This window comes from Calliphora vicina, chromosome 1 (assembly GCF_958450345.1).
Source record: "Calliphora vicina chromosome 1, idCalVici1.1, whole genome shotgun sequence".
Taxonomy (NCBI): Eukaryota; Metazoa; Arthropoda; class Insecta; order Diptera; family Calliphoridae; genus Calliphora; species Calliphora vicina.
The window spans coordinates 86,569,033-86,584,594 of record NC_088780.1 but is presented as its reverse complement, the minus strand read 5'-3'; the positions used below and the strand labels follow the sequence as shown (position 1 = coordinate 86,584,594).

Below are 15,562 nucleotides of genomic sequence, written 5' to 3'. Positions count from 1 at the left end.
TTTGTGTGTGTATATTTTTAATTTAATTGAAATATATGGAAACTAAGCACGAAAATTCTATGAAGATAAGTCGATTATGGGTACTCTATTTTTGTATTTAAGTAGCTTAGACCAATTATCATTGGACCTCAACAAAATTGTAAAATATAGAAATGAAAAATTACAATACAAACAATAAAATTATATCAGGAAAATAAAATAATGAAAAATACAAGAAAATATGCAACAAAAATATGAAGTTATGAGTTAAAATATGCTAAAATATGCAGTAAAGAGCAAAATATGCAAAAATATGCACTAACAAATCGATGCCAAAATTCTTAAAATTGTCTGAAACGGATATAAAACTAACTCATATGTTTATATGACGCACAGCAAAAAATATGATATTGCATATTTTTGGTTGCCCTGGACATGACATTTTTAGCGACATTTAACAAAAATAATTACTATTTTGTGAAAGAATCTAAGATAATTCTTAACACATTGATCGTTTTGAACTGAAAGTGATTGTACAATTTTCAAATTCCACCAGGACAAGACGCCACATATAAAAGCTTTGTTGCCATGAACAATTTTATAAACTGCTTATACAGCCACCGAATTTAGAATCTAGAAACTATTTTCCGAACTTTAAAAACATGTCTCCCTGTAACGACGAGGCCATCTCTGAAACGAATGCCTAAGGAGTATTATTTGTTTGCTGTTCTCCACCAGTGTCTTGTTTCATATCATTAATTTCCCCTTCCTTTGTTTGGTGTCCTGCAATAATCCAAATGGGAATCGTTTCCAGAATAAAGGAAATATTTGAATTTGAAATTGTCTTTTTTGATTAATTCAAAATATCAATAAATAAAAATAATTGAATTAATTAAAAATTTTATTAAAAGCAAATTAAAACTGAAATAAAGTTTTAATTGAAGAATAATTGAAAATATTTTTGTCTGTGTATACACTTCAATTCTAATGTATACATTTCAATACTTTAGGAAATGATTTTTTCTGTGTATGAGCAAACATTTTCTTTGCCATTAATACGGTTCAGATTTGTATGATTCGACTTATGAATAATATTCATAATTTTTATAATAATAGAAAACTGACATAGGTATAACCACAAAAATACTAACAAATGAAATGCATACGATTTATTGAGATTTAAATAACGTATATACAATCAAGTTGAAACAGTTTATTGGTGATCGACAACATTTCAAGTCAAAAATCGTAACAGAAATTTTTTTACCAACATATAACAATAAAATGGCAGATAAAATCATTTCACGGCGTACAGAATTGGAAGAATTAAAAATTCAAGAAGGCCTGGTAACCGATGAGTCATTAGAAAGTACACGCCGTATGTTAAATATGATGCATGAAAGTGAAGAAGCTGGCATACGTACCATTGAAGCCCTTGATGCTCAAGGTGAAAAATTAAATAACATAGAGAAAGGCATGGATGACATTAATACAGGCATGAGTAAGGCCCAAAAAAGCTTAAATCGATTAAAACGGTGTTGTAATGTTTGTGCAACTCCTTGGAAAAAAGTTCCAACTCAAGATGAGTCCTATATGGAAATACAAAATGGAACAGTAGGGAATAATACAATTGTAATAGATCAACCACGGCGTTGTTATGATGAAAGAACACCGAACGATGGAACGTCAGTGAATCCCGAAACTGGTTACATCAAACGTATAACAAACGACGCTCGCGAGGATGAAATGGATGCAAATCTGTGTCAAGTCAATTCGATTTTAACTAATCTTCGGGGTATGGCCGTAGATATGAATTCTGTATTAAATGATCAAAATAATCAAATTGAACGAATTACTGCAAAGAGCGAGGTCAATAGTGTACGCTTAGACCAAGCCAAGATTTCGGCGAATAAAATGCTTAACAGTTAAAATAAACAGATTCTAAATAAATATATTCACATTTTAAATGAAAATTTAAGTTATGTATGCATGTAAGTTTACATTTGTTAGTAAATTTAAATAAATTTTAATTACTAATATATACGTTTTTTTAAAAGTATGTTTTCTTTGAGGTATTTTCAGATGTTTTGTTAAACTCATTCGGTTTGTCAAGAAATCATCTTGAGAAATACATTTCTTGTTAAAAGCTTTTATTTAACTTGCTTTGTTAGTTTGTTTGTGAATTTTGAACCAGTTCTAGTAGTCCGAATAGGCTAAAATTTGCAATTCATATATGTACCTGTTCGAAAATTCGAATTCGAATTTAAATTTGAAAATTCAAATTTATGTTCGAAAATATTTTAAAACTGTTACAATAATCTCAAAATCATGAGGACTCTTCAAAAAATACATTTATGTTAGGCCAATATCTTACATTTAACAATTTCGAACATAAAATTTTTTTAAAAAAAAATACTAGATGTTCATAAGTTTTAAAGTATTTTCAATTTAGTTTCAGAATATAAGCTTTTTAAAATATGATCAAAGAGTACTAAAAAGAAGAATATAATAAAATAAACATATCGCACTTGTTCAACAATACTGTATTAACTCAAAATTTTTAAAAATTCACTTTTTGAAAGAAATCAACTAACAACATCAATATCTATCTACTGTAAAAATTTCGACGTATTCCGATTACTCTTTCATCTCGAAAACCACATTTGAGACCATTTTCGTGATAATTAGTGACTACCTTGTATCAACAAAAAGGTATTATTTTGAGTTAATACAAAAATTTAAATAGAAATACATCGTACATTTTCATACAAAAATTTATTATTTTGAATTAGTTGTATTTTGAGTTGATACTGTTTTGTTGATAAAATAATACAAACAAATATCGAGAAGTTTCAGAAAAATGGTATTAACTCAAAAAATTGATTTATTTTGCAATAATTGGATAAATTTTAAAGAAAAACATTGTAAATATATTTTCAAATGGAATTTGCTTAATATGATGTATTCGGATTTTCAAATTCTCTTAAAATGTAATCACAAACAGTTTTTGGCCTCTACTGAACATTTTAAAATTTTGAGTTAATACAGTATTGTTGAACGAGTGCGATATTTTAATAAAAGTTTTTCTTTAAATGTCTCATAAAGAAGAAAATAAACATTCATTTAAATCAAATTATTTATTACATTATACAATTTATATGATATAAAAGCTTGTCTCGACAAGCACAGCATCAATAAGTATGAATTAGGGTTATATAGTTGAAACCAATTTTCGACCTTTCCACACTTTTCCACGATAATATATTAAATATTATCACTTTTGTTTCTAATAGTTATATTTAAATTTATAAAATAGTAAATAAATTTACCTTAGTAATTTGGCACGTTTATTATCAAATAGTTTCCTAAAAGTTTTTGCAAATCGAGTATATGTATAAAAACTTTTAGTTTTTATAGATAAATCACAAAGCATACAGAGGCGACACGGCAAAAAAAATATATTTGTCTCTTTGACTCGAAACAATTTCAACTGGTTTGGTTTTGTGCTTATTTATATAGTTGTTTGTTTTAACACACTCTCTGTATTAAACTGCAAATTTGTTTTCTCTTTCTATCGAAACAATTTAAAAAAAAAGCTGATTTTATAAACATTTATTTATTTTTGCATACACAAGAAAAAATTGTTATAGTATAATGTAGCAATTAAATATTTTTAAACAATCTAAAAAGTCGACTTTTATTGAGATAACTTAATCGATTGTTCGTTTTTTTTCAACCAAAAAAAGGTACATTTCGACTTTTTTCCTGCAAAAAGTCCATTGTTCGAACCCTAGTATGAATGCCCTAAATCTGGCAAATAATCTGGCAACAGTGTGTCGTTGTAGTTTTCTGACACTATGTTTTGTTCCCCTGTTCGTACAGAGTTGTATTTGTTTTTGGTAATTTCCATGACTGGAAACGACTGGAGCGGCCGCGCAAAAAAATCCTGACTGTCAGTCAGACCTTTCAATCTTCCCATCTAATTTACATGGGGACTGACACAGTCTCTGATAAGCAGGGTAAAGTCAATTTGTCAGTCAGGTAAGGATTACATGTGTTCGTGTGGGTGACTGATTGAAGAGGTTTTCTGTCGCAGAATTTTTTATGGAAATCAAACAGAGCAAATTACATTTTTTGCTTTCTTCGCAGCGTTGCCGCTTTGGTCCAATTGGACCAAAATTGGTAGTTTTAAGTTAACAAATTGACTTGGTAGTTGGTTTGTTCCGATTTTTGTCGCATTTGGGTAGGTTTTCTGTTAAGTATTTTAGAAGTGGACCTTATATTGGAGCTATGGTCAATTATGCAACGATCCATACACAATTTTTAGGTGTGACCTATTTATGATTGTATAACACTACAATCATAAATATGTCACACCTAAAAATTGTGTATGGATCGTTTCATAATATTCATCCTCTGGGTAATTTTATAGCAGCTATAATATAATTTTAATTTAACTATTAATTTTGAAACGAATCCATATGTATAGCATTTCTCAAATATTTAAAATTTGGTGGTTTTTGGTAGTTTTTAATCAGAAATTTGGTAGGAAAAATATTTTATGAGTGGCAACGCTGACATAAAGTATGAAGATGAAAGAGAAAACGTAAAAAGATTTCAGTATAGTGAAAAAAAACGGTGGGTGTGTGTGTAGAATTTGTATATTTACTTAAATTGCTTGACTTTTTCTTGGCGTATTAAAACTTTAGCTTAATAATTTATAAATATAATTTCATTGTAAAACAAGTTCAATTTACAGTGTACAGAAAAATACAGTTCCGCAATATAATAAAGTTAAAGTAAGACTGTGCATTATTAAGGAAGGTGACTAACAACTACTCCCAAAGAGGCACGAGGCAACAAAAAATCACCAAAAAATATTTTGCAAATTAAAAAAAAAATAAAGAAATATTCATGAATACAAATTTGTGTGTGTGTATTTGATAAATTTATTAAATCAATTGTAGATTAACAACCACTTGCGAAAAAATTTAAAGGGAAGAAACAGCAAACTAATAAACATACCGTCATCGTAACCATTGTCTACATTTAGAAATAAAATTTCTAGAAGATAAATTTTAGTTTTCATCAGTTAAGAAAAGTATAAACTATCAAGATGGCAGCTGAAGGTGTCCCACGAACAGAATTGGAAGATTTACAAATGAAATCTGCACAGGTGGCAGATGAGTCTTTGGAAAGTACCCGCCGTATGCTAAATCTTATGGAAGAAAGTAAAGAAGCTGGCATACGCACACTAGTCGCCCTTGACGATCAAGGTGAACAGCTTGATCGCATTGAGGAAGACATGGATCGTATTAATGCCGACATGAAAGAGGCTGAAAAGAATCTAAGTGGCATGGAGAAATGTTGTGGAATTTGTGTGTTGCCCTGGAAAAAGGTCTCTATTAAGGATGACGGTGATAATGCCTGGAAAAATAATGATGATGGCAAAATTGTGAATAACCAGCCTCAGCGAGTCATCGATGAACGAGAACGAGCCGGTAAGGGAGCTCCTCCCCAATCTGGTTACATAGCCCGCATTACAAACGATGCCCGCGAAGATGAAATGGATGAAAATTTAGGGCAAGTTAATTCCATGTTAGGTAACCTGCGCAACATGGCCTTAGATATGGGCTCGGAATTGGAGAATCAAAATGTACAAATCGATCGTATTAATGCCAAGGGCGATGCCAACAATGAACGTATGACAGGTGTCAACAAGAGGGCCAACAATTTACTCAAGAGTTAAATCAATTAATCATACACAACAATAACGTCATCAACAACAACATCATCATCATAAATAGCACAACAGAAATATAAACAACAACATCAAACAGGCACAACAACAACAATAAAGTCATTAAACAAAGAGAAAAATAATTAAATCAAAATATATGATGAGGTATGTTTTCCCACTTGATTAATACTACAACAAAAAAACATTTAAAAGACTTTCCACACTTTTAATATTTAATACCTAGTACGGTTTCAAAGTGCCTTAGTTGTTTATTTATATCCTGCCTTAAAATATTCTTTTAAGGAAAAACTTATTCATTCAGTGTAGATACCTATTAAGCGGAAAAGGTGGGAGGTAGAATGTGTGTGTCACAATTTATACAATATGGGGAAAATGTCTCTCAAAAGGTTAAGACATTGATAGAAAGTATGTATTTAATTTGCTATAATTTTTAAATCGATTGTTTGTCATTACGTCTCTTAGGATTTCAAATGTACATTCCTATTACATTAAATACAACTGCAACTTATAAAGTTTATAATATTGCAACAAATTATACAGTTGTTATGAATGTACGTACATATCGCACTCGTTCGACAATACTGTATTAACTCAAAGTTTTTAAAATTTAACTTTTTCAACATATTCCGATTACTCTTTTATCTAGAAAATAGTGTATTATTTTATATTATTTTGAGTTAATACAAAAGTATAAACATAAATACCTACATACATCGTACATTTTCATAAAAAGGCTATTATTTTGATTTAAAAATAATCAAATTGTTTTGTATTTGGTTGTATTTTGAGTTGATACTGTTTTGTTGATAAAATAATAAAAAAAATATCGAGAAGTTTTTATTTTTTAAAAATTGTAAAATTTTTAAAGAAAAACAATTTAAATATCGTGCCAATAACCACAAAAAAAGCTCAAGCGACATATTTTCCATTTAGCGTTTTGAATTCATTGGCATCTACAAACATTTTACGATGATACTGTGTACCGTTATGAATTTATAACAAAAATTTCAGTGAATTTATCAATTATTGGGAATTCAGCACAATAATTCTTAACCAAAAAACTATTTTAGCTTAAGTGCACTTTGAAATTTGTTTGTTTTTTTGTGACAGGGGCTTGTCGCTTAAGCTAAAATTTCTTAATAAAATATACTGAAAATTTCCTATATTGTTTTTTAAAGTTATAATATAATAATTAGACTTTTGCTTAATAGTTTATTTCAATGACCGCTTTTTTTAGTTTTAGTTCATAGTTCAAAAATTAACTACACTGAATTTTTTTAAAAACCAAAATGGTTTTAGAAATATAAAGAAATAACATTGTTGTTTTTATAAAAAAATTATATTTTTCCAGCTAAACATTTTGAAAATGAAATTGGTTTCTTTTTACCTATAGGTAGATCTTCTAGTTCAATCGCTCTTTTTGACCTTTAGGTAGTTCTATTTATAAAAGAACAAGAAACGAGTGATACATGTCTTATAATAATATATTAAAATTGTCTCTCTGTTCTGAACTAAAACAATAGATATGATACTAGAGCTAAAATGCTCCTTGGGTTTTTAATTTGCTATCAGTTGCCGTATAATTCTCAGAACGTATAAAAAGAAGCAGGAAAAACAACGAAAACTCGCATTTAGTTAAGAACGTACATATGAACCATCATAGTTCAATACTAAACTAAGTGATCATAAGATTTGAACTAGTGCATTTTGATCAAATAATGGAATCGTTCAATTGAACTATACAAGCAGTTTTCAGTCTCTCCTGAACACTTAAACGTTTTTGAGTTAATACAGTATTGTTGAACGTGTGCGATATGTATTTTGTATACAAAAATATGAAACTTTTTTGCTTAATGTATGTATGTATTCATATGTAAACATGTAAATTACATATGTATATCTATATTTAAAAGCGTTGTATTGTTTGTAATACAAAATTTGTTAAATTATCTGTAATTTGCATAATTTTGATAGTTTGACATGATCCATTCAAATTATATTTATAGCGCAAAGCTACTAGGTATATGCTTTTAAAAGTTTTAACGGTTTGTTTAATTTAAACATTTTTCACTATAGGTATGATTCTAAAAATAAAAATTCCGAAAAATTTGTTATACTAAAAAGATGCAAAATTGCACAAGTGCAAACAAAGTTATACAAACTTTCGCAGATAATATGTATATTTAGCGATAACTGCTAGGAAACGTATTTTTTACATACACTTACATATGTATGTAGAAATAATTGTTTTCAAAAAATTTACATGTAATAAATGCTGAAAACATATATTTATAGTGTGTTAAAATTGTTATACATAACTTTGTTTTTATACCTACTATATCTTTTAGAACAGGGGTTCTCACAAGCAATAATTCCTATTGCTTTTGTTTTTAGTTTGATAGTATGGCCGAAAAAAATATTAATTATTGGCGGTCTCCCACCCTAGTTCTATGCATTATAGTAACACGTTCTATAAAATATTAGGATGGTATAATAGAATAATTAACTAGAAGAAAAAATTATGTTTGTCTGTTCTTGCAAAAATTTTGCCATTTCATAATTATTTTTACATTTTAATGTAATATAATCCAAATGTGTACGTAATTAACGTTCTAATGAGATGTATAAGAAAATATTGGTTAAATAATTTTAAAGTTAGTTAAACATGAAACAAATTTAGTCTATTCAATTATGATAGCATTGATTTTCAGTCAAATTTTGAAAAAAGCAACAGCGTCCATAACGATTTTGTAAATTTTAACTTTGTAAAAAGAAAAAGTGAAAGTATAGTAAATAAAATGAATATACACATGTGGACAAAAAAAAGGTGTGCATTACTTTTTTAAAAAAAGCAATATAAATTGTAAAAATTTACTTCAATAAAGAATATTTCGCATTTTTTGTTAAGGAGTACTTTTCTAAGATGAAAATCAAGGATTTCCACTAGCGGAAATCTATCCTTTAAAAAATTCTGGAATTTTTTTATTTAAATTTCTTTCAGACTTGGACAATAAAATAGGTTTGTTTTTTTTTAAGGTGGGAAAACTCAAATTTTTTATAGAAAAAGTATGATTTTTATTAAAATCATACTAATTACAAATAAATTTCACATTAAAAACTCTTTTGGAAGAGTCGTGGCCATCTTTTTAGTGGCAAGGGTCGGAAACTAGTTCATCAGCACTGGGAACAAGAAAAAACTTAAAATATTATTACCAAATCCTTTGAATGGTAAAAAAACTACGTTACAAAGACATTTTAACTAAAACAGAACTTTCGGAGATGGAGAGAAAATAAAAATACCTCTCCAGCTGCTGATAACCGTATAGTCCTTTAACTAAATTATATATTATATATTATATATTTTTTCCTTTATTCAAATTTTTCAAGTTTACAATTTACAAATTATGAGATTTTACATAAGTATTTCAACAATTAATAACAAATTAGCTTAACCTTATATAATCTATAAAATATATCACAGTTTAAGGATGAAAAATTAGGTATGAAAAACCTTTGATAAAACCTTTAACTAAATTAGGGCATAGCAAGTACTCTAAAAGGATTTTATGTGTAACTGGGAAGGTAATACCATTATTAATTGCCCAAAAAAGATTCCTCGAAATAAAATTAGCGATTGGAATAGCTAAAACAATTATCCTGCTTATTCACGCAAAATTTTAATATGAGGTAATAGTTTGGCTTGGCGATTAAAGCAACAAGACGACAAAAAATGCAAAATATCCTTTTGAAGGACGAAACTAAAAAAATGGTGCATAAAAGAACCGAAAAGCACCGAAAGAAAAAGAGTTCATTCTGAAATTTACCCAAAAAATATGAATAGAATAGGTCCAATTCCTGTTATTAAAAACACAATAGATGGTTATGTGTACAAGGCTTTATTGAAAACAGTTATGCTAACACATTGTGAGAAAAAATATGCCTCAATAATGTAGACTTCAGCAAAATAATGACTCCAAGGACTCATCGAATTTGTGGAGTACATGGTTATGGATGAAGAACATCACAATTTTTTAGTAGCCAAGTCAATCCCCCGACCTAAATTCAATAGAAAACCTATGGCAAAAATTAAATAAACACATTTCTACGCTTTTTTGTAGTACCAGGTAAATCCATATCGTAATGTATTTTCGTCCCTGCCCCTGACAAAATTAATGGAGGATATACCGGCTATTAACAGTCCGAATTATTATTTATCCAAAACAATAATCGTCTTCGACAAATCCTTGTTTAAATTTGAAGTTTTCCCAATACACCTATTTTATTGTCCAAGTCAAAAGAAATTTAAATTAAAAAAAAATTCTAGAATTTTTCACAGGATAGATTTCCGCTAGTGGAAAAGTTTTCCTTATTGAAGTAAATTATTACAATTTATATAGCTTTTTTAAAAAAAGTAATGCACACAGCTATTTTTTTGTCCACATGTGTATATGGTGCTATGTAGTGCAGTTTCCTCTGCGAAGACACTAAAACCCTTTCGTTGCCTGCTACAGTGGTGGGCTCCACAGAGTACTTTTTGTGAACTGTGTTGTACGCCATTCTTTTGCGTGACCGTGATTGAGCCAGAGCAACAAGGATGGTCTGTTTGCATTATTGGAGATTTAATGTCCTTCATGCTAGACGCAGTTTGTCTTGGTCTGTCACTCACTTTTGTGCTCATGGGTGGGTCATTCGCTTCTTGTTGGAGAGTCGTAGGCCTGATATGCATAGAGCCATATCCATAGCCAATGTGATGTCCCTTTTCCTTGAGTTTGGAGGCCGATTTTGGCTCGGGAAAATATCCTAAAAATTTTTTTGGTTTTGACAGTTCTATCTTAAGTATAACTGGTCAAAAATGCTCAGTTAATCCTAGATTATAAACTAAATCAACAATAAGTTTAAGCTAGGTTTATCCCAAAAAATAGGTCTAACAGCGTTTAAGTTAATTTTAGGCTTATTCAATAGCAACCATGACCACTTGTGCTTCAAGGTGGGACTCAATTGCATCTACAAAACGTGTAATTGGCAACTTTTACGGCCAATTGTGTTTTTTGCTATCGTGTAAAATTAGAAGTTTCTTTTTTGTTAGAGTTATATGGACTTGACATTCAATTATTCCAGTTATTTTGTGTTGTATTTAAATAAAAAAAATATTAAAAAGTTATTACGGGAATACAAAATTAATATAAGATTTAAATTTCATGTGCTGAATTCCCAATTATTTATATATTCACTGAAATGTATTGCTGGGGGATAAGCTAGTTCCTATGAGCATTTCATTGGTTGCTTAGGTTAGATCATCAGGAAAACTTTTCCCAAAAGGTTTTAAAAAAGCTAAAGTTATTATACAATTAAAACTATAGAGTGAATGAGAATTACAGACACTTAAGCTTTACTTGTAAAAATATCAGAGCTTATATAAAACACCAACAATAAACACCGATTTTATATATTCTTACATTCGCTACTACAATTGGTTGGTTTCTTGACGACTCGATCTGTAGTTTGTAAGTGGGTAAATGTTATATTCTTAATTTATGTATAATTTATACTCTATAGATTATTTATTAGTGTTTGAAAAATATTTAAAAGACTATTTATTAACAACTTTTATTTTCTGCACACAGCTCAAACTTAAAAGTGAAATTACTGAATGAATCCAGCTTTAAAAGAATGCACAATGAAATACACAATCAAATCAAATGGCACAAAACTTAAAAACCACAGCACACCATTAACTCAAATAAAATAAAAATACGAGAAGAAAATAACAACAGGAATTAACAAATAGATATTAAACATAAAAAAACCAACTACAATTTATGAATATCCAATACTAAAAACTAAATGGAACCACCAACAACAAAATACCAACCATTTACCACCCGACACGGTAACTATAAACTGTCTTTAACTATTGTCTGACTTATAAAAATGGACTCTACATATTCAAAATTAAGAAAAAAAGAAAAAAAGCAACTAACCTACCGATTTTTTATAAATATTTAAACAAACAAATTAAATATATCATTACTATTTACATAAAAAAATTTTGCTAAAATTATATATAATCTATTACTACAACTAACTATCACTACTACTACTATTACTATTTATTTAATAAACAAATAATAAACTTAAATTAAATTTTAAAAAAAGTTCAAATTAGAATTGTTTAATTTATGTTTTATTATTATTTGTATGCAAGAAGGGAAAATCTCTATTAATATTTTTGTTTAAATTAAGGTGTTATTATTTGTTTAATTGTAGTATTAATTACTGCTAATCATTATGAGTTTGTCAATTAACTATAATTTGAATTGAAAATAGTACAGCAATTTTGGAATAAAAAAGACAAACAAATTTAAAAATTATCAAAATACAGTGGAGTCGGGATAGAGTGAACTAATTAATGCAAGGCCTGTTCACTTTATCCAATAAATTCAATTTATCGAGACTGAAAAAATAATAAAAAATCATAAAATTTTATGTCAAAAATGTACATTTTATTATATTTTTATAAAGGAACAAATAAATCATTAATGGTTGCTTGTTTTTTACATGTACTTTTTGTACTGCTAAATCATAAAATTTGTAAAACTAAGATATTTTCATAATTTTTAGTATTGTTCTCAGCACAGTCAATGGCTTTTTCAAAAATTTGAACAGCTTGAGTTGCTGCTTTGTACCCTTGAAGCCAGACTGCGCTTCTAGCTCAACTTTTATAGAAAGATTTTTTGGGTTTATATGGCAATAAAAATAGTAGGTTCAAAAAAAGTCAAAAATCTCAGAAAACCAAAACAGAAATAACGGTATTGTATAAAAAATGTGTGTAAAAAAATAATGAAACTTAGTGTATGTGGTCTAAAAATACTAATGAGAGTCAAAACTGCATGTAGACAAAAAATAACAAATTAAAACTTTTGATTTTAATTTTTTTTGCAAAAAAAAAACTAAAGTTCACTCTATAGAGGTAGGCGATGTTCACTCTTTAGAGTCTCCAATGTAAAAATTTGTGTGTTCATACTATCCAGTAGTTCATATTATCGAGTGTTCACTCTAACCCGACTCCACTGTACTATATTAAATGATAATAATATACAAAAACAATTGATTGATATACATAATTATATATAAATTTATCTAACTTAACAAATACCTTAAAGTAACTGTTTTAAAAATATACAAAATACGTATTTGTAATTTGTATGTATTTTTTTTTATTTATTTTGTAATTATTATGTATGAACTCTTGTACTTGTGCATTTCAATTGAAACTTTTTTGGAACCAATATATTTACACAAAAACCACAAAATACATACTAATTTAAACTTAAACTCCTACACAAACTTTTACTATTTACAACTTTTCCTAAACTCTATAAATGTAAAGAAATTGTTTGTTATTTTATATGCAAATGAAGTGTTTTTAAACAATTTGTATGAGAAAAGACGATTGTAGTGTGTCATAATTAATATTTTGGTTTTTAGATAGAGTTATTTATTTTATATTGCAAGAATAAATGTTTATTTCTAAAATAAAGTTTGGTCTATGTATTTTTGATGAAAGGTTTAAGTAGATTTTTTTTTTAAAGTTTTGAAAAAATTAAACACTGCTTATCAAAGGGATATTTACCAAATGAAACCCTTTATATTCAATCTTTACTAGATTTATTTTCTTTACCGGCAGTACGTGGCAGGTTCCAACTGACCAGCAACATGAAATTGTGTTTTATAGAAAATTCAAATTGCAGTTAATTAATTTAGGAAATTGTAGGTAAATATACATAATGGCCGGATATATGATTTATATTTTGAATTATTGTTAATTTTCAAATCCATGAATTTCTCTTAAAATCTTTTTAGATGTCTTAGATCTTCAAACGCACATTTTTTTTAATATTAGACCAAATTTTTTATTTAGAATGAACGCACATTTTTACAGTTTTTGTTTGTTGAAAATTTAAAAATTTTATAATACATAGTTTTAAAAAAAACAATTTAAATAATAATTAAAACAAAAAATAAAATGCAATACTTAAAACATTCTAAATATATAACTTAACATTTTATTATGTATTAAATAACAACAAAATTATATGTAGTCACATTTTGTTGCTAAATTTGATTGATTGAAATTATATTGAAATTATTTATTTAATTAATTATTATGTTTTAGATTAAAGGCAAGTGCTAACTAAATTAGCTAAAAAATATACTTGTTTAATACAATGCCCCAATTATGTGTGAAAAACACCACCCCCAGTAAACTTAAATTTAGAGTTTTTAACACTCAATAGTTTATTATTAAATTTATATAAAAAAAAAATAAATCAAGCTATATATTTCATTTGTGTTAAATTTATAGAAATTAAAATATTTATTGCTAATTAAAATAATTTTATTAATAAATTTAAATGAACATATACAAACTTAAACACGTTTATTAAAAGTAGCATTATTTATACAAAAATTACATACAAAACATACATATTTACCCCTCATTCATAATATTGTAATCAAAATTATAAAAATACAAAAAGAAAAAAAATCTATAAAAAATACAATAATATAAAGTGGTTTTATTTATTACAATGCATTTGAAATTGTTTTATTTTTCTGTTATTTGTTAAGGAAGTCAAATGGAATTCCATTGTGTTTCTCAAAACAAAACTACATTCTATTTATAAAAATGTTCTTTCCATTTATGGTATGACTCATATTATTGTAATTTTAGTCACTTCAGACGCGTGATTATGTTGTTAATGACGATTATGATGATATCAGCATCATTATAAAAAATAAAATAATTTAGAACGCTGTATTCTACTGCTACGTATCTTAACACCCTGATGCCATAAACAGAATTAATATATCCATTTAAAGTTGTTTAAAAAGACTTTAAAACACATCTATTATTGTAGTTTAGTTTAACAGATAACCGTCGTTGGTACACCTCACTTGGTCACTGTATGTCACCAAAAAAATAGAAGAATAAGTTTTAATTCACAGAATCAGTCAATATAGTTGTGTCGTTCATGAGCCAAATTCTTCATTTGAACGATTTAGACATCAATATAGTGACAATTGTACGAAAACTTCATCAATTACAAAAAAACTATTTTTTTTTGTTTTGGGGCAAAGTATAACAAGTAGTCCAACTCTTTGACAACAGTACCTAACTCTATACATGTGTTAGTTAAAAAGTACCTAACTCTAAACATGTGTGAGTAACAAAATTACACATGTGTTGGTAACTTTTAAATTTTCTACAGGCAACAGAGTTTTATAAATATGTTCTAAATTTGAATTTGTATGAATTTTCAATACCAAAAATTATAACTCTGTCCTATAGTTTAAATTCTACAATAACAAAAAATTATATGTCAGAATTTCCAAAAATATTTTTTTCTTGATTTGTGCAAAATAGAAACTTTTTAACAATGAAAGTGTGCTAAAAGTGTTTTAAAAAAAATATAAAATTATATGTTTTAAGTAATAATGTGTAATAGAACGTTATTTTATCAAAAATTAAAAGTTAAAATTTCAAGACATTTCATTAGTTTACATTTCTCTGAGCTCACACGGTACCCGTATATGTGAGAGAGTAATTTGAAAAAATTGAGAGTTGGACTACTTGGTATAATTTGGTTTTGGGGTATCAAACACACCAGAGTGATTCAGTAACTTTCTTTTGGAAATAATTCGGTAGGTCGTGAATGATTGAAGATATCTTAAGGAAATTTCACATAGTCATTGCTGATGTTTTTTTTAAGTTGATTTGTATTTACATGGATTCGGAGTTGGAATGGGGGCTATTACCAA

General features: G+C 27.6%; 1 protein-coding gene across 2 annotated transcripts; it reads left to right on the top strand.

The window, feature by feature from the left end:
- Window positions 1–1,209: 1,209 nt before the first annotated feature.
- Window positions 1,210–14,336, top strand: Snap24 (Synaptosomal-associated protein 24kDa). Of its 2 annotated transcripts, none has more exons than XM_065515075.1 (2): window positions 1,210–1,970; window positions 11,365–14,336. In XM_065515075.1, exon 1 carries the CDS (start codon window positions 1,264–1,266, stop codon window positions 1,906–1,908), a length of 645 nt encoding a protein of 214 aa, XP_065371147.1. In that variant the 5' UTR covers window positions 1,210–1,263; the 3' UTR covers window positions 1,909–1,970; window positions 11,365–14,336. The 2 variants fall into 2 exon arrangements, with proteins under 2 accessions (XP_065371147.1, XP_065371148.1); XM_065515076.1 differs by lacking the exon at window positions 1,210–1,970 and adding an exon at window positions 4,606–5,884.
- Window positions 14,337–15,562: the final 1,226 nt, after the last annotated feature.